Below are 21,561 nucleotides of genomic sequence, written 5' to 3'. Positions count from 1 at the left end.
TATTAAAGAGCTTGACTTCATATTTTTCTTCATCTTTGTTGAGAGAGAGAGAGAGAGAGAGAGAGAGAGAGAGAGAGAGAGAGAGAGAGAGAGAGAGAGAGAAAATGAAAAAAAAACTTTGGGTACCTGCTGTAGAAGATCTTTGCCATTTTCCTTTCAGAAATATAAGCCAATGGTTTCAATTTTCAGAATATTCATGTATATGCCTGCTCAAGAACTGAAAATGCATGGCAATGATCTAATGGTATAATTATATAAAATAAATTTTAAAAAAGTTAACATTATTAGCATTATGTTTTCAGGGATGAATTAAACCTGTAACTAAAAATGTGTGTAGAGAGAAAATAGATAAATAAGAACAAGAATTTATGGAAGGATTTACTATAGCAATGTGACACAGGGGAAAAATTGTCTGCTGAATGTTCAATGATTCTGTTTTGTTCAAATTATTCTGGCAGGAATATAATGTAGTATTGAGCAAAAGTTCATTATAATGTTTTTAAAATTAGTAATATAGCCTTTATTGAAATTATAAGAATTTTCTACATCTTAAAATTATTGAGGCATATTTAAATTTATGCATGTACTTGCAGTCTTATTTCATAATTTTGGTTTTATAAATAGGGATGATGCACAATGTAAACAGACGTACACAATGTAGTATTAATTTTAAAGAGTATCAAAAGAATGGACAAAACAGTTATGAGGTATTTGGAAAAAACAAATCCAAAACTTAACATTAAAAACAGTTCACAATTGTTCACATATGTAGTGGTCCATAACTTTCATATAATATAGAGGTGAATTTAGAGCAGCTAGCTTTTGGGAGCTATCCCTGAGTAACTACTGTTCAAATCAGGTTTGATTTCAGATGAACAAAAATAAATATTTTTTTTTTAATATTTTAAATAAAAAAATTAATAATTACCTGCAAAAACAAAGTTTCTAAAGCCAGCTCTGTAACACCAGAAAAAACTGGAAAACTTGGTCAAAGATAGCTTTTGATGTTTAGCAGTAAGCAGAAAAAAGTTGAGTTTTTACAAGATTTGCCATTTCACACCCTTTTCTTATGCTATTCATATTTGACATTCTCTACCCAAATGGTAACACATTTGCCTGAGATCAGGATTGAATATATGCATCTCTTTAAGGGTCATAAAGTTCTGTGTAATTCAACAAAAAATATGCATTTACAAAATTTTATAAAAAGGTAAAAAAATTATATTTGTGCTGTATGTTTTAGAAATTTATAGCTCATTTATTTATAACTTAGTATAGCTGCCTCTGAGAAACAAAACAGCACCAACATTTTAACAAGTTTCAGCAAATATCTAACAATCTTCATGGGACAGGACTCATTATCAGCTCTGTAAATCTAAAAAAATCACATTTGCATTCATTCAAATGGACATTTTCAACAGATCTGTTATGTTGTATTTCTAAACATTTTGGCAAGTTAAACTTAAAAAGTCTTTATAAAATTGTTGTTTTTTTTTTTTTTTTTTTTTTTTTTTTTACATTTTAGCTTCTGTTCTTAGCAAAACCTATTGAAATTGCACTGTCTACCATGCTGAATTTTGTTGTGTATGTGTATATAAATCTTTTTTATGTTGTAATTTTAGTAAAGAATGGTCTACAATGAGATACTAGTTGGCTATAGTACTATTAGGAAAACTGTAGCTAGATATTAAAATCCTAAAAGTTGCTGTATAAATTGCTTTGTTTTATTTTTATTGTTCTCATATACCTTTTTTAAGGTTTAATAAAAATTTTATCTATAAACCACAAAGCATGTGATCTAGTATAAAACATAGTATAAAAATGGTAATTGATGTGAATGTAAGGATGAGGTTTGGCACAACATTTCATTCCTAAAACAGCAAAATATTCTAACAGAAATTCAACAGCACTGTCAATTGCTAGTGTTCAAATTATCACAAATGTAGAACTGTAAAACTCTGCTTTCAAGTCACGATTTGTATAAGTATAGAAAACTTGCAGAGTACAGAACAGTATTTAAGATATACTGTATTCAAAACCAGGAACACATATGGCAATGTGGAAGATAACTAGAGGTGTGTTGAGCAGAATTTGTCACTAGAAAATGAAGATGATGGTTTAAAGTCTAAACCATCACATTCTGCATCACTATAGTTAGCTTCACTGTCTTCAATTTCACACACTACACCAGATATATCTGAGCACGACACATTGGTAGATGTATATCCACCAACAGACATGGACATAGAATCAAGTCCAGAAGATCGGGTGAAATCACCTATTTCCTGTTCTATGTGAAATCCTCGTCCTCCCTGTGGTGGAAAACCATAAGCTATTCCATCATCATCAGAAAGATCACATATGTGACGCCTACGATCATTCCACGAATGTTCTGGACTTCCAGTAGTTGTACTTAAAGAGTGCCTTGGTAAATACTGATTAGGATGACGTTGATATTTTAAAGGTGAGGACGGTAAACTGTCTGTAGCTTCATCTGCAAATTCCAAGTCAGCCATGGCTAGAATTTCTTCAAAATTTGGTGCCTGTTGATCATGTCCTTCTTCTGAGTCAATTTCATTATTTTCAGAATCTCCAACATATTCTGAATCAGGCAGATCTAAATCTTCACTTTCTGGATGATTTTCTTGTTTATTGATTCCTTTAAACAGCGGTCCATTAATTCTTCCAATGAGATCTTTGCTACATGGTAATAACTCTATCTGACTTGCATGACTATTGGACTCAGTGCTTGGTACACTGGAAGAATCTCTAACTTCTTTGGTAGATATTTCAACAATATTTGGCAGAGGTTTTTGGGTTGTAGCCCAGTCAGAACAATCCCAAATATAACCTATTAGAAAGAAATCATTTACTTAGTAACTTTTTTTGCAATGATTAAATGAAATTAAACAATTTATCAAAGACGATTATCAGTAATAAAGATATTTAAATTTGTTAAGTAACATATTCTTAACCTAACCCAAAATTCTCATATTATAAATTGCTTCTCCATTTTTAGTGTAACTACAATGAATTATAACAGTAGTATGCTTCTAATAAAATCTTCTTTCTGCATTCTTTACATATTCATATTTTCACACAAGTTTCTAATAGTTGGACAGACAACTTGAGTAATCAGGCCCATTAATTGGGGGTTGTACACCTTTGAAATAGAACGATGGATTATTCACTGAAGCATTTGTCTAACACATTTTAGTGGTTATGAAACATCAAATAGCTAAATTTTGATATATGGCAGAGTAAAAAAATATGGAGGTCCTAAAGTCTCGAAACTTTATTAGACAGTTGGACAGACAACTTGAGTAGTTGTCTGACTAATCCGCTAATTAGTGGGTCTCGACTACTCAAGTTGTCTGTCCAACTGTCTAATAAAGTTTCAAGACTTTAGGACCTCCATATTTCTTTATGCAAGTTTCTTAATAGTGAAAAATTGCTCAGGAGTCCACAATTCTTGATTTTCTTCTCTATATTCTAATGTTTTATAGAAAAATGCTCAATACGACAGGCTTACAAAATGTTATTAGCTGAAATTCACTATTCAGAAACCTTTATTATTGAGAATGTTACGTATAGAAATAGTGTAACCTAAACTTTTGATGGATATTTATCACATAATTATTACAGATATTACATTTTGAATATTCAATTTTTTTCAAGATCTTGCATTTTGTTAATAATAAACACATTGTATTTTTATATTTTACAGTTACAATGGTAATTTAGTATTAATAGTATCTTAATTAAATGCTAGTCAGGAAATCTAAATATTTTATCATCATCTTATAACCTAATTAGTAAGGTGATAAGATAACAGTAAATAATAATAGTAAAGGTGATAAAAAGTGATAATAGTAAAATTATTAGTGACATTATTATTAGTAAATGCTGGTGTTTTTCAACCCTAATTTTTATATTTTTAGCATTTCTACATTCTAAAACACTGTTTACTCTTTAAAAAAATTTTGCTCCATCTTATGAAAAATTCAAGGATTCAAAAATTCAAATTAGAAGAAGCAACTAGCACCTGTAACCAAAATTCACTAAACTCTTAAATATTGAAGTAAATAATATTACTTATCTATGTTCTCATCTGGGGACAAATTCCATGGTAAAATTTGAAGGACTCAAAGCAGTTGCTCTTGGCATTTGTAAAATTTTCAAAATAAGGTATAGAAATTTGGTAGCCACTTTCTTCTCTGGACATTTACTGTATGTGACAGCTTATGGTTCTGTTAATGCTAGAGTTCTCCAAAATCTGCTCTATCACCCACTGTTTCTTCTTACTGTATATTAATGACCCCATCCATAGTTTTGGGGATGAAAATACATTGCATTCAATCTTCTAGTTCAATGAACTGTACTCCACAAAACAGCTACACCTATTTTTAGCATTAACATTAGTAGAGGCATATGTGCAAGAAAGCAAGCTTATGCAGCATCAGCCAAAAAAAAAAAAAAAAAAAAAAAAACTACTCCTATTTCATCCCTCCGTTCGTTCGAAATACCTATCCAGCTGAGCCTTAAATTTATTTAGGCTATCAACTTCCACAACAAGGAATGGAAGTCTGTTCCACCAACCAACTACCCGCTGACTCAAGGAAAATTTCCGCACATCTATCCTACATCTGTCTTTCCTCAATTTGAATTTACGTCCTCTCAGGTGATTATTCTGAGCAAGAGGAAGAATCCCATTGGCATTGAGTATGCTCAAACCATTTAAGGCTTTATACACCTCTCTCAGATCACCTCACCGGTGCCTAGTCTCCAGACACTGTAATTTGCAAAACTTAAGCCTTTCTTCGTAACAGCAACCCTCTGTTCCATTCACTAATCTTGTTGCCCTTCTCTGTACTCGTTCCAGCAGCTCTACCTTGAAATGAGGCTTCCAGACCTGTATACAGTACTCAAGTTGTGGCCTGACCATTGTCCTTATACAAGGGAATAATCACCTCCTTATCCCTGCTAGAAAAATTCCTGTATATCATTGACAAGACACCACGAGCTACTCTTGCTACCCGTCTGCACTGCTCAGAAAACTTCATATCTGCCTGCACAATTACCCCAGGTCCTTTTCATTCTCGACCACTGTCAGTGTAGTACCACAGAGTGGATACGTTGCTCTGGAGTTACTGTTTCCCATATGTAGTACTTTACATTTGTCAATGTTAAACTTCACTTGCCACCTCTCAGCCCATCTGCTCAACTTTTCCAGATCCTGTTGCACCAGCATAGCGTCATTAGTGTCCTTAACAACCCTGCAAACCTTTGTATCGTCTGCAAACTTGGACATTAAGCTTGATATACCATCATCAATATCATTTATAAATACAGAAAACAACTATGGACTCAACACGTAACCCTGAGAGATTCCATTAAGAACATTAGTCCACGATGAGCAGTGTCCATTGATTACCACTCTGTCTTCTCCCACTCAACCATCCTTTTATCCATAGCAGCAATTTGCCTCCAATGCCACACTGCTCCAATTTGTGCAGCAGTCTTCCATGTGCAACAGTATCAAAAGCCTTTCTAAGATTCAAATATATAATATCAAAGTTATTCCCTGCATCGAGTTCTTTTGTGACTGCATCATAGTATCCAATCAAATTGGTCAGGCAAGACTTTCCCTTAACAAAACCATGCTGTGTCCAAGCTATAACTGAAGCCTTGTCTAGATGATCCTGCAGTGCTTCTTTAACCAGTGCCTCCATTACTTTTCCTGGAACAGAAGTTAAACTCACATGTCTATACTTACTTGTGTCAGCCTTTGATCCTCCTTTGTGAATTGGGGTCACATTTGCACATCTCCAGTCTATGGTTACTTTCCCTGAGTCCAAAGAAGCTCTCATAATTATGGCTAAGGGTTTGCTTACTTCCTTTGCTGCCTCCTTTAATATAACTGGATAGATCCCATCCACCCCGGGTGACTTTTTTATGTTTATCCTCAACAGTTTCTCCTCCACTTTCCTCTCAGTTATTACAAAATCATCTAGCTCAGTGTCAGAGTTTACTTCACCTCTGGCATTCCCCTTCCTGAATAACTCCTCATGTTTGAATGTAGATGCAAAATACTCATTTAGTTTGTTAGCCATCTGAGCAGGATCATCAACTGTTGAACCATCAATATCCAGTGGACCAATCTGATTGATCCTTTTCCTTCTAGAGTTTACATAGGTAAAGAACTCTTTTCTGTTTTTCTTTGCATCCTTTGCCAAGGATTTCTCATAATCTGCCTTTGCCTGCCTAATCTCCTTTGTGACTTGGTTACAGACCAGCTTATCTCTATCATAGGCTTCCATGTCACCCATTAATTTATATGTATCCCATGCATTTTTATTCTCTGCCATATGTCTCATTAACTCATCTGACATCCATTTAGGCCTAAACCTTGAACAATATTTCTTAGTTGGTATGTAAAGCCTAGTAGCTTCCAAGGTAAGTTCTTTGACTGCTTCCCATTTTGAATTTGCTGTTGGTAACATCATCAGTTGGTCCCACTGTACAGAATTTAAATACTGTCTCAGACCATCATAGTCACCTTTATGAAAGCAAAAACCCTTTCCTTTACCCCTGATGGTAGTTACCTCTTTGAGTAAATCCCATTTCAGCACACTGTGATCACTGCTACCTAGTGGTTCCTTTATCTGCTGATTCTTAATGCATGAAGAATCACTACTGATAATCAGATCAAGAGTATTACTCCCTCTAGTTGCCTCCCAAACATGCTGATGTAGAAAACAATCATCCAATAAATCCACAAAAGCCTTGCTAGTGTGTGAGTGACCAACCCACAAATTCCAGTCAATATCTGGGAAATTAAAATCCCCCATTATAAGACTCTCTGATTTACTGGCCCATTCTATTTCCCTGTACAATTTCTTATTATACTCATCAGAGTCATTAGGCCTATAGCACACTCCTACTCTCAATTTTGATCTCCCAATGCTTATGTCACACCAAACTGACTCGACACTGCACTGTCCAGTGATGTCGACTGGCTTCACTTCCTTGGATTTTATGTATTTCTTAACTAATAGCATAACCCCTCCTCCCTTCCTATCCTGTCTATCCTTTCTGTACACATTGTACTCCTCAAATTCCAGTTCCGCATTCCTTATATCTGTGTGACACCACATCTCTGATGTCCCAATAATATCTGCCTTTGATGTTTTGAGCAATACCTCAAATTCATCAAATTGATTTACCAAACTCCTATCATTGGTGTACACGCAAGTATACATGCACTTGTTCCTTTTCTTAGCTACCCTAACACAACCCATGTGTTTACTTGTACAACAATGACTCCCAGCAGTCTCTGAAATGCCCTGCATCTTGTTTTCCTCATTCCAATAGAAGCAGTGCAAGAATCACTTTCACCTCTGCCAGTGGCTACTGTTAATCTATTATTCCTTGTATCCCCCCCCCCCCCAAGCTAGCAGTTATCCAACCCACCTAACACTGCTTCGATAGCATCAGCAAATATTCTTGCACCCTTTCTATTTAAGTTTATCCGTCCCTGTAGAAGCAGTCTCTCCTGTTAACAAGTACAGACCAGGCTTTAAAAAATTCTACCCCTTAAGTCTTGCACAATCTTTCCAGGGCCGAATTCATCTTGAATATCTACCATTGCCAGGAAATAAGCATTTATTTCCTGGTAATTTTCAAGTGGGAAGGATAAAACTTAGAAATTCAATCCTAAAATTCAGTCCTGTTGTAATCCTCTGCTGCTCTCATGAACACCTTCAACAACACAATATTTCTAGACAATAACATACATCTTTCTGGGTTAATCCTAATTTTGACTTTAACCTTTCTAAGTATAAACATATCACAAATTCTGCTTCCTCAATTAAAAAAAAATACAAAATTCCTCTTTAAATTCAACCTTTACTTTTTTTTTTTTATTATTTTTTTTTTGTATACAGCTGCTCTCTCTCCATACAAATTGCATCTGTCCTACTATGGAATATTTATATCTGAGGTTGTACCCTCAAAACTTCTCAAACTCTTAGAGTAATTTCAGAAAGGAGCACACTGATTAATAATCCCTCTCCCCTTAAACCTGACTTTATATCACACATTTAATTTCTGCTGCATGCCTTTTATATAGATATTTCTACAATTATGAATCAGCCATTTATAATTTATAATTAAAAAATATATATTAAACTAATTTTTTGTCTTTGTTTGCTATCTGCACAACCTTCCTTCTTATGTCCGTTTAATGCACAGGTTTTAAAACAAAATATGTAAAATTGAGCATGTTAAGAGTATGGCCGATTTCTATATAAACTTATGTTGTTTTTCACTTGTAATTATCAATAATAATGTATCTATAAAGTAACAAAAGAAAAAAGTTACAAATAATATCGGGCCCAATGAGAGGAGGGGACCGACAGTACTTGGGACCACAATTCTTCAGGGGTGGACCCAGCAGAAACTTTAATATGTTTTAAGTAATTAAATTAATTTTTAATAAAAAGCAAAAAATTCAGATTTAAAATAATAGAAATGTTATTATTATTTTTTATTTTATTGTTTTATTATATGTTAGAATTGACTTTTTTTTTTTTTTGTCTCACATCTACGTGTGGACACATGCATACACAAACATATATACAAACATAAGGGGAGCATCATGCACTTTGAATCAGGTCCTGCATCAGCTCTCTAAGTCGCTGAGTGATAGCCACTTTTAGTGACATATTAACAATATTTGCAGCATGACATTAATTAGTAATTTATAGCCATTTGCATCATTACTACATACTAGTTGAATATTTTTGACAAACCAAACCAAAGTTTGTACATTGGTATCATTATTGTAAAATCTCATTGTGAAATCCTTCATAACAGGTTGCCCTCCTTATAAGTAATGCTTCCCCCATTAGAGAAGACTACTGTTACTTATTCAGTAACAGTAGTCTTCTCTAATGGGAAAGTGTAAGGAGGGCAACGAGTTGTGATATCACAATAAAGATGCCAATGTACAAACTTTGATTTGTCTAAAAAATTCAACTATGTGGTAATGATGCAAATCCACTAACTAATATCAGTTTGAATTTTACATAGTTTGAGGCTTTCTGCCCTAAAATATTATTAGTCAATATTTACAGTTGAAAGCAAATTCAAATCTTTGGGGAATGTTACGGAGTCAGACTGTTATGAATAAGTGATATAATGTACCCACAGAAGCATTTGCTACAAAATGCTATTGAGGTTAAAGAAAGGCAAAGCTCCGGGGGGGGGGGGACAATGGTTTTTAATCTTATAATTAAAATATGTTGCATTTGGGTGTACCAAACTGTGAGATATGCTAATGAAATAAAATGTTATTAATGGATTTGTTAAGAGGTGATCTTGTCTGACCAATCCATGCTGTGATTGCAGTATAATTGCATTCTTGTCTATGGTAGTCCTGCATTACTTCTTTAACCAGTGACTACATTATTTTCCCTGGAACAGAAGTCAAGCTAACAGGTTTTCAATTACTCTTCTCCTTCTGATCCCCTTTGTGAATTAGGGATACATTAGCACACCTCCCCTAGTGCATAGAGACTTCCACTGAATCTAAGCATGCTCTTGTAATTACAGCTAAAAGTTTGCTTACACCTTTTGTTGTCTCCCTTAATATAACTGGATAGCTACTATAAATTGTAGTTACCTTTTTTTACATTTAGCTTCAATGACATTCCCTTTCCTTTGACTGTGTATAAACAGAAAATTTAAACAGAAAATCCTGGAGTATAAACAGAAAATTTATTTTATTCTGAATGGATGCAGAAAATAATTCTGACATCATATATTTGGATTTCAGAAAACTGTTGCACATAAAGGACTGTGGTAAAAATTGGAGTAGTATGGAATTAAGGACAAGTTACTTCTATGGATAAAGGATGGTTCAGTGGGAAAAGACAGAGTGGCTATCAGTGGACACTGCTCTTTATGGATTTATAGTATTAATGCTCTTTCAAGATTAAATGCTGGGCCTATGGTTGTTTTCTGCATCTATTAATGATATTGATGAAGATATATCTGGTTTAATATCCAAGTTTGCAGATAATATGAAAGTTGGCAGGTTGTTTAATCACAGTAATCAAGATATGCTACTGAAACAAGAGCTAGATAAATTAGGCAGATGGGATGAGAAGGGGCAATTTTAATTTAATATTGACAAATGCAAGGTACTTCCTATGGGTAGCAGTAATCCCAGATTAATGTATCAACTATGTAACACCACACTCAGAGCAGTAGACAATGAAAAACACCTGGCGTAATTTTACAGTCAGATATGAAGTTCTCTAAGCAGCACAGAGAGGTTGCCAGCTCATGAGAATTTTACAATGATATACAGCAATTTTGTCAGAAGGTATAGAGGAGGTGATTATCCCATTATATAAGGCAATGATTAGGCTACATTTTGAGTTCTGCATAATGTCTGGAAGTTCTCATTTTAGGAAGGATGTTGATCTGTTGCAATGGGCACAGGAAAGAGCAATGAAGCAAGGATATCCGATTGAGGTGTTTAAGTCTTGAATGGACTGGGTAAGCTAATATAAATTCTCATGGGATCCTTCCTCTTGCTCTAATCACACACAGACACACAGAGAGAGAGAGAGAGAGAGAGAGAGAGAGAGAGAGAGAGAAAGGATGGTTGCAGGACAGATGTGCAAAAGTTTTTCTTCAGCCAATAGGTTGTTGATTATTGGAACAAACTTCCATCTGGTGTTGGAAAAGTGGGTATTTTGAATAAATTCATAGAAGAACTAGACAAATTATTAGAAGGAATGGACAGGTAAGGTAGGAAGGGTTTTTTTTTTTATTTTTTTGGCTGATGCCATTTAAGCTTTGCATTCTTGCTACTACTAATATTCATTATGACCCAAAGGGTTGAACTGTTTAGATTAATTTGTTATTAATATTACTTATTGATCAGTATATTCTAGTCCAATAGTTACTGCTTTCTTATGTACTGCCAATCATGAAATTTAAGGATGATAAGTATTTCCTTCTAATTAATTTATTTTATTAATAATAACATTTTATTGTTATTATTAATACTATTAATAGTGGCAAATGATGCAAGAAAGCAAGCTTATACAGCATCAGCCAAAAAAAAAAAAAAAAAACCCTACCACTTCCACAACACGACTGTTGAATTAAAACACATTTAACTGTTAGGATGAAGAAACAGAGCAAAAGTTTAGAACTTTACACAGTAAAAATGTTACAACCCTATCTTAGGAAGATATTCAGTAGAAAGTTAAATTAGCTATTTACACAATTTATTTTTCCAAATGTCGTAGTGTACAGGTGAATATAAGAAAATAACAAAGGATTACAATGCATACTGATGATGATGAAGAATTACACCCATACAACAACTAAGTAAACGATAAGCAGAATCTTGAAATTAAAACTAGTGTTAGAGGTGGTCTCCTGTCATTCTTCCTAATTGAAGAATGACAGGAGACCTCTAAATGTTGAGATTAGACTATAATAATAATAAATTTAAAATCAATAAATAAATGGGTGTTTTCCTTCATCTTTTCTTCTTCCCTAGCTGATCTTGGAAATTGGTAGATATCTCAATGATTTGTGGGGATTCCCTTCTACTTGAATGATTGCTGGATACCTGAATGAGAGATATAAAGTGGGTAAACTTTGACAGAGAAGCAATGTTTTTTAGCATTCCCCTCAATGCAGTCAAAACAACTCCTGCAAAGAAAAAAAGAAACAGAGACCCCCCCTTCTGCAAGAAGGGGATGACAAATAGGCAGTGAATAGCTTATGTATTTATGTTAGCCACTATCTTCTTTCATATGCTGATGGTGCACTCATAATTTAGATTTCTAGTAAAAACAATCTATAGAATTCCTCTCTTACCTCAATATCCTAGAATCTCCATGATGAATCCTTGCTCTTTCCTGATGCACTCATCATGTAGGGGGGGGGGGAGTTTCAAGAGTATCAAGCAGAGCAGATAAATTCAGCACCAAGGAGAACTCTACACACACACACAATGGCAGCCTCACCAAAACACTGGCAACACTATTTCCCCTTCCAACAGATCACAGTCTACTTCTCCCCCATAACAAAACAACCTCCTGGCACATCACTCTTTTCTACAATCCTGCATGGTGCAAGAAAGACACCAGGACAGCAAAAAGGTAAAGTACAAAAATCAGCTTTTGAGGGAGCAGAAACAATAGAATAGAAAAGACAAGGCGTGATGGGGCCTGCAAGTGCAAATTCCCCCCCCTTGCACCACACGAGGAATACAACCTATGATATTCTGTGTAAGTCAATCCTGCAGGGAACTGAAAGTGCACCTAGAAGTGTATGAATAAAATGGTACACACAGTGTCATGGAGAGCCACACATTCAACTAGAAAAGCCCATCGTATTTTTGCAAGGTAGCTGCACTAGTAGAGGAAAGATTGTTTTTGAATCTTTGATTCCACCATCAATAGGAAGAGGAAGAAATCTTACGTTCTCCTACCCTCACTGATTATATCTCTTCCTACATCCCAATAGGAACCATGGAGGCAAGACAAGCTAGTGGAGAAATGGAACAAAAACAACCAGTTTTATCCCTTCCCACCTTCTGTTATGCAATCAGAGGTTACCGCCAGGAAACTTTTCATCTGCCAATTAGAAAGCACTCAACTTTGTTTTAGGGCTTTAGATAACTGACTTTCAAGTTTTGCTGTTCGGAATTAATATACAGCTCCTCATCAATAGGAGTTTTAATTTCTTCCTTATTGTTTTTCATCCAACTGCATACCATGCCAAATATAACCATTGGGAATGTGTAAATAGTAATTTGGAACATGTACTTGCTACTGAAGAAGTCCCATTCCCAAGACTAATAAATAGTTGTTCATCCTTTATAAATTTCTATAAAATTTAGTTCACTTTACGCAATGAACTGTGTGGGTATTTTAATTGCAATGTAGCTCCTCCTTTTATTCATATGGTCTAAGAAATTTGTATGATTATAATAAAAGAATTACTAAAGTTAGATTTAAAGGCTTATTGTATTTGCTGTGTGTGTGTGTTATCCACATTGTTAAAAAGACATTAACTAAAGAACAGAATAGCAATATCATAGCATATTTACGAAAGCAATGAAAACGCTTTCGTAAAGGCGACTACGATGGTCTGAGACAGTATTTAAATTCTATACAGTGGGACTAACTGATGATGTTACCAACAGCAAAATCAAAATGGGAAGCATTCAAAGAACTTATCTTGGAAGCTACTAGGCTTTACATACAAACTAAGAAATATTGTTCAAGGTTTAGGCCTAAATGGATGTCAGATGAACTAATGAGACATATGGCAGAGAAGAAAATGCATGGGATACATATAAATTAACAAGTGACACAGTAGCCTAATGCTAATCAAGCATAGCAACAAAGAAAATGCAAATTCTTTGTTTTGAAATAAGCATAAATCTTTAGGCGACTACCTTTTCAAAAAGATAATTATAATCAGGAGAACAGTCAAAACCACTACCTCCACATGTCAGGGGTACTTAATGAAATAAAAAATAAATCCAAAGAAGCATATTTTCAGTACTATTATATGATATGACTTACAAACTTAAACCTAAAATACTACAACAGCAAAATTTAAATAATTTAAAAAAATTGATTTTTTTTAATATAAAGCAAGATTATCAATACTTTATATTTTAATATATAAATATTATAAAGATCAAAACTTTAAACATATTAAAAGGGTAGCAGTCAAGCAAAATCTATTCTTACCAGATATGTTTGAATTATATTATTTAAACCAGGGATCATCAACCAGTTAGTTAAAAAACATATCAAAATGATTGAAGGCATTTATATAATTTTATAATTATTATTCAGTAAGTGACAAAATGAAAAGGGGTTTATTTCATCAAATGAAAAGGCTGATCATCACTGCTTTAAGCATATTTAAATATTTTACTTCAGGCTTATATGAAGAAATTCCATGAAGTGAACAGAATAATATTACTATATTATATTTAAATTCTGTGAACATGCTTTACACAAGCAAAGAAAAAGGAGGAAGTGCACATGCAAGTGCTGCTATTAAACTTGGCCAACATGCATGTCAAGATATAAAGGGAAAATTTATAAACATGGAATACCTTCTGGTCTTTCTGTCTTGGGCTTGTAACAATGGCCTTCTGGGCAGACACAAGGAGATATTAGACAAGTATGTGTGTACACAATAAAAAAGAAGTAATCTTTCTTCCCCATAAACTAAATAATGCTTACATAATACACATGACAATAATTAATGATTGTTTATCCTTTACAAATTCCCATTCCCAAGACTAATAAATAGTGTTCAATGTGTTTTTTTTCCCCCTTACATTAACATTTACCCTCCTCTTTCCACACACCCACTCCCTGACTAACATGATAGTTGTTCTTAAAAAAAATTGTGTAAGGTGAAAGTGTTATTTGGGCACAAATTTCCCCAAAAGAAATACATAAACAGGGTGAATGTTCCACCATATAGTCTGATCAACATATTTTTAATTTTATCCTTTATTATGACTATACTTTAGCTAATGCTTTGTAGTTTTATTTGTTTATTTATATTTCCTATATGTTGTGTTGTTATTTGGTTTTTAGGAGCATTAGCAACTAAGGCCATATTGCTCCGGGGATATGCGGTGGTCATTCCCTGACCTTTCCGCATCCTCCGTATTTGGTGGTTACGGGCTCGAACCCTGATCTAATCAAGAAGCATGTGCTACACACTGCTGCTCCTGCCCACCTGGTTGTGGAGGCACCCATTTCCTATAAATTGCTATATATTTTCCTGTAATTTTAATACACAATACTTATGCTGATAAAAATTTTAATGTAGTTAACTACTACTGGGGATAAAAATATAACTTTCATATGTTTGGATAATGTTTACATGACAGAAGGATATCCTGGAACATTATTTCAACCTTGCAGTTCATTAAATGATTAACTACATAATGGTCCTGAAATGAACCCAACCTTGATAATCTCCAATAGGAAGGGATGATTTCAGAATGCTTTCAGAAATTTAATGCTCTTGGATTTTCAGATTTTTGTCACTGTTTCATCCCCCTGCTCCCCAACATCACCCTTACATGATCCTTTGCTGCCTTAAATCCTGCTGCTTCCATATGTCTGTTCTAGCAGGTATCCTTTTCCAAAACAAACTACAATGTTAAGCACTTGCTTTGATCTATCTTCTTCAATAATTTTTTATTATTTCATATGTTTGGGTGACTACCTTTAAGCATATTTAAAGGCCCTAGAAGGTATAGACAGAAGAAAAAAAACAGAAACCTGTTAGCAGCCTATCTTAGCTAGTGATGAGGAAACGAATATACAAACACTATGGAACAGCTTAAGAGATACTTTGTACAAGGTATGCACAGACCATTTAAAAGCATGAGGAAAAGCCACGAAAAAAAGTGTTGGATGAATGATAATATGCTAAACCTAATGGAACAATGTAGAAAGGCAAAAAGGGATACTCAAGAGTACAGAAAAATACAAAAGGAGGTAAAAAAGCAATCAAGCCAGTCAAAGAACAATGGATGGCAGAGAAATGTGTGGAGATGGAAAAACTCAAAAGAAAACATGACAGAATAAACATGCACAGGAAAGTCAAAGACATAGCCTTGATATACAAGAAGCAGCATGCTATAACTCTGTTTGATGACTCAAACAAGCCTATCATAGATGAAGAAGAAGAATAGCTCTTATATACATAGAGCTATTTAGTGACAACAGAAGTGGTACAGAAGGCTCTGAATACGGCTTGGAGGGTCCAGAAATCCTCATCCTCAAAGAAGAAGTACTATATGCCATATCATTGGCAAAAAACAGAAAAACTCCAGGGCCAGACGAAATACTAGTGGAGGTCATAAAACTCATCAAAGAAGAGAACATCAATCAAATCACAAAACTCTTTAATCGAATCTATAACACTGGTGAAATACAGAACTGGTTAAAATCAACGTTTATAACAATACCTAAAAAGTCTAATCCGAAGAAATATGGAGATCGCCATCTAATCAGTCTTAAGAGCCATTTGCTGAAGATGTTCCTTCGGGTGATTCATTCAAGAATAAGAGCTAAATGTGAATTTGATCTGGACGACACCCAACTGGGATTCAGGAATCCCTCGGAACGTGCGAGGCACTGTTCTGCATCAACATACTTCTTCAGAAATGTACAGACCAACAAAAAGACAATTTGTATGCTTCATAGACTACAAGAAGTCTTTCGACAAAGTACAATGTCACAAGTTGGTTGAACTACTTCATGAGTCCCATCTAGATGGAAAGAATATCCACATTATTAAAAATCTTTATTGAGGACAGAAAGCCACAGTCCAAGGCGGAGGAATAAGAACAAACAACATCAATATCCAATGAGGAGTTCGATAAAATATTCAAAAAGGCCCTAGAAGGTATAGACCTGGGAGTAAAAGTCAATGGAGTTGTCATAAATACTATCAGATATGTGAACGACACTCATTCTCTGTGACACCAATGAAGGTTTCCAACAACTACTCAGTAGGATCAGTTCGACTGGAGCAGAGCTGACACTCAATGAAAAGAAAACCAAGTTCATGATTTTTAGCTGCAAACAGTATGGAACTTAGACCCTGAGAAAGAAATATGAAGTCGCACTGAAATTGCCAGAACAACCTTCAAAAAAATGAGGGCACTTCTTTGCAATGACAACCTCAAACTGAAATTAAGGCACTGTAGCCGAGTGGTCAGGAGCGGGAGTGCAGTAGCACATGCTCTTTGAGTAGACTGGGGTTCAAGCCCCTGACTGCTGAATACGGTCGATCTGCCAACCCACACTGGACCAGCGTGGCAGATTATGGTCCATTTCCCTCAGCATGAATTGTTGAGGAGGCTTCCATCCTGCAGTGGGTTGATAATGGCTGCACTTTTTTGGTCAAATGCTACATCTGCTTCGTACTTTTATATGGTGCCGACACATGGACTCTCAAGGCAGGTTCCTTGAACCGACTAGAGGTGTGGTCAAGCCACATTGCAGAATCTTGGCCATATTCTGCGGGGAGAGAAATATCTTCTTCCCCAATTGATTATAAAAGGTAAGATTGAAAGCAATCAGAGCATTGGTAGGAGGTGAACGTCTTGGCTATATAACATTCAACAATGAACTAACGTTCGAAATGTAGAACTGCTCAGACCAGCAGAAGACAGGAATGCTTTCTCCTTAGTAATCGTCAACGTCCGGGGGACCGGACAAGGCACACGAAGAATTTAGCAACCTCCACATTGAAACTTTATAGTTACTGAACCAAATGATGTTTGTAAAATCTACCAAAGTGGAATGTACAACCCCTTCACTGAACCAAACAAAATTTCTGGGTGCAGCACTGGTGCTTAAGCACATCCACCTTTTGCTCTATTATTGTAACTTTTCTGGATTTCTTACTCTCATCATCAAACTTCTGATCCTTACTACTTATGATTTCACTCACTTTGAAGGTGAATATAATATAAAGTTATGTCAATCAATAAGCTAAATTATGAGATGACTGTGTGCATGTGTGTGTGCACACATGCACGCACGCACGCACGCACGCACACACACCATAATGATGGGCAAAGACTGACAAAGAGGTGTAATGACTAGTGGGATGTGACTTTCTATGATCACTGAAATGCCATGGAGAAATTATTTTAAACTGAATGGTCAGTTTTATTAGTTGAAAAACAGTCCCAGTTTAAAAACTGTGTTAAACCAAATTTGTGTTGGTTGAACCAGCATTAGTCAGGGAATGAGTGTATTTTATTTTTATACAGTTATTAAAAAATGAATTATTGTTGTTATAATTTAAAATAAAGTTTTATAAATATTGAAAAATGCATAAAATGGAAAAGAGATGTAAAAATGCATCCATTTGTGTCTATATGAAATTAATTTAGTTATTTTAAATTATTAAAGGTTGGATCTCATCATTAACAGGCTTTAATAAATAATATAGTAAGGGAACTAATAACAAATTTTTCCTTTAATGTTATTATTAAACATATTTTGGTTAGAAAGGTTAATTTTTAAATTTACTGTATGAAAGGCATTATATGAAAGGCATGATAGTAAATTCCCAAAGTGGGAATTTACTATCAATAAATAAAATAGATAACATTTAGCTCTATGTCAGATAAACAATTCAATTTAATGATATATATATATATATATATATATATATATTATTTATACATATATTTGAATAATGTTTAAAATAGTTGGAAAATGAATCTTTCATGATAAAAATAAAATAAAAAGGTACAGCAAACATGAGAGGCAGCAAAAAGCATATTACTCTACATGATGCTTGAACTATAACCATACTAATAAATTAGAATGAGAGTTAAAAATAAAAAATAAAATAATGCCAGCAGTATGGCAAGACGAGCAAAAATAGTTGAAGTTAAACTTAAGAATCAAACCAAACAGGGAGGGAAGAAAGGGGTAACAAGAGTAAAAATATTGCAGCAGAAAATCTCTAAGATAATTTAGAACATCTAATTATAAGAATAATAATTCATTAAATTTTGAAAGCCAATTAAAATAGAAATTTAATGGTGCCCCCTCTGACGGGCACCAGGTCCAAATTTATGTGAAATATCACCAACGGAAATCTAGACCACTACAGTAAAATAAAACAAAAATAAACCAAAAATAGACTGACCATTACGCCCCATCTCAACAGAGGTTCACAAGGCCAATAATGGTCAGGGAATCGCTGCATTTCGATCGCTAGACAAATCGCCACAAAGGCAAGTCGATCGAAAGATCAGTCTGCCACCCAATCTCCAGATCAAACCGCCAATGCAGAGGATTTGAATAGCGGTAGTCCTGATGCAGCGAAAATGAAAATTAAAAATATAACAGATACGAGCACTGCTGTGCCATCCGTAGTTCATTTTTCGTCTATATAAACTGGTTAAGATTAATTTTGTCAGTAATAAATACTGAACAGATACGAGCACTCCAGTGGCTTTGCACTAGAGTGCTCGTATCTGTTCTATTTTTAATTTTCGCTGTTCATTCAGATTTGGCTATGTATTATTGATTCTTTCACACTATACTTATACATAGCTCTTCATTACATCAATTGCATTAGTATCTGGTTTGACTTAATATTAGCATCCAGAGTGGATAAAGTGGATCTTTAAATGAATTGAAAAAAAGTTTTTAGGTTTCAGAATTCTAAATTATCACCATATAACAATTTCTCCTTTACAGGTTTATTTGAAAACTAACATAACATAAAATATATATATTTTTTATTTTTTCAAAATTCAGTCATAGAATAAAGTTTTGAATTTATCACAAAATTCTGAAAATTTCTTACAAACAACTACATAAGACTGGACAAAATTCATCAAGTTATGCCTTTAACCTAATGGCAAAAAAGTGGGGATGGAAACAATTCACACTTTTCCACATAATACTTATATTACTAGGTCACTAAGGACTTGCTACCTTCAAGTTAAACAATAATACTATCACCTGTTGTTAAAAATGCAGTTAAAAATCTTGACACTTTATAATTAATCTGAGCAGTTTGGAAGACATATTTCACAATTCCTCAATAATTCAGAAATTTTACTGCTACATGATTTCTTTCCAACAAGGTGCAAAAATTTTTCTTCAACAATTTTTTTTATTTATTTTTTATTTTTTTAACAGGATTTAAGATCGTCCTTATTTTAAGTTGTCAGCATTTTTTTCTAAAATGCTGACAACTTAAAATAAAATTCCATATTAACATTCACTTTTCTGATTTTTAAAGAATATAAGGGCGCATGGAGGATATAATCCACTATCCCAAAAGGTATATTTCTTGCCCCCCCCCCCAGATTTTTTTTTTTTTAACACAGCATTTTTTTTGTCCTGCTCTCATCACTTATATAGGGGTGAAGAATTAGTTACTCATTCCCGAAGCTCTTATATAAGGAAACAGGCTGACATGCCATTATTAGCATTAGTAGAGGCATACGATTCAAGAAAGCAAGCTTATGCAGCATCAGCCAAAAAACAAAACCTCCCATTTTGTCCCTCCATTCATTCCAAAAACCTGTTCAGCTCAGTCTTAAGTTTATTTAGGCTATTAGCTTCCACAGCAAAAGATGGAAGCCTGTTCCACCAATCAACTACCCGCTGGCTAAAGGCAAATTTCTGCACATCTATTCTACAACTATCTTTCCTCAATTTTAAACAGTGCCCCCTCAGGTTCTTAGTCTGAGCAAGACGAAGAATCCCATCAGCATTCAGCTTGCTCAACCCATTCAAGGCCTTATACACCTCGCAGATGCCTACTCTCCAGGCACTGCAATTTGCAGAACTTAAGCCTTTCTTTGTATGAGCACCCCTTTGTTCCCCTCACCAATCTTGTTGCCCTTCTTTATATTCGTTCTAGCAACTCTACATCCTTCCTAAAATGAGGCCTCCAGACCGGTACACAGTACTCTAGGTGTGGCCTGACCATTGCCTTGTATAAGGGGATTATCACCTCCTTGTCCCTGCCAGCAAAATTCCTATATATCATTGACAGGGCTCCATGACCTTCCCTGGCAGCCCATCTGCACTGCTCAGTGAACTTCATATTTGGCTGCACAATTACCCCCAGGTCTTTTTCACTTCCCTGAGTGTAGTACCACCCAGTTGGTATGTTTATCTTCGGTTATTGCTACCCATATGCAGTACTTTGCATTTGTCAATGTTAAACTCCAGTTGCCACTTCTCAGCCCATTTTCCGAACTTAGATCCAGTTGGAGTAGAATACTGTCATTACTATCGTTAACAACCCTGCCAACCTTTGTATCATCTGCAAATTTGGACATTAAACCTGATATACCTTCATCAATATCATTGATAAATATTCAAAACAACAATGGGCCCAACACCGAACCCTGGGGAACTTCGCTAATAACATTTGTCCACGAAGGGCAGTGTCCATTGATTACCACTCTCTGTTGTCTCCCACTCAACCATCCCTTTATCCATTGTAGCAGCTTACCCTTGATGCCATACCTCTCCAATTTGTACAGCAGTTTTCCATGTGCAACAGTATCAAAAGAAAAGCTTTCCTGAAATCCAAGAATATGACATCAAAATGATTTCTGGCATTCAGTTCCTTTGTGACCACATCATAGTAAGCAATCAAATTAGTCAGACAAGACCTCCCTTTGACAAACCCATGCTATGTCTTAACTATTACTGCAGTCTTGTCTAGATGATCCTGCAATGCTTCTTTAACCAGTGATCCCATTATTTTCCCCGGAACACAAGTTAAACTAACAGGTCTGTAGTTACTTGTGTCACCTTTTGAACCTCCTTTGTGAATTGTGAACTTCCAGTCCATGGGGACCTCCCCTGAGTCCAAGGAAGTTCTCATAATTATGGCTAAGGGTTTGCTTACTTCCTTTGCTGCCTCCTTTAATATAACTGGATAGATCCCGTCCACCCCAGGTGCCTTCCTTATATT

The 21,561-nt window shown here is 34.9% G+C and overlaps 1 protein-coding gene across 1 annotated transcript in view; it reads right to left on the bottom strand.

The window, feature by feature from the left end:
- Positions 1–2,069: 2,069 nt before the first annotated feature.
- LOC150076295 (fat-like cadherin-related tumor suppressor homolog) overlaps positions 2,070–21,561 on the bottom strand; it is a 780,225-nt gene continuing 760,733 nt past the window's right edge. The window contains exons 33-34 of the mRNA XM_090387312.1: positions 14,171–14,209; positions 2,070–2,851 (exon numbers count right to left, since the gene is read on the bottom strand). Coding sequence (XP_090243438.1) covers positions 2,070–2,851; positions 14,171–14,209 — 821 coding nt within the window. The remainder of the gene's footprint in view (positions 2,852–14,170; positions 14,210–21,561) is intronic.

The sequence above is a fragment of the Mastigoproctus giganteus genome, chromosome 13 (genome assembly GCF_048544385.1).
Source record: "Mastigoproctus giganteus isolate SK-2022 chromosome 13, ASM4854438v1, whole genome shotgun sequence".
Taxonomy (NCBI): domain Eukaryota; kingdom Metazoa; phylum Arthropoda; class Arachnida; order Uropygi; family Thelyphonidae; genus Mastigoproctus; species Mastigoproctus giganteus.
Note: the sequence above shows the minus strand (reverse complement) of the source record. Positions and strands in the feature narration are given on the sequence as shown.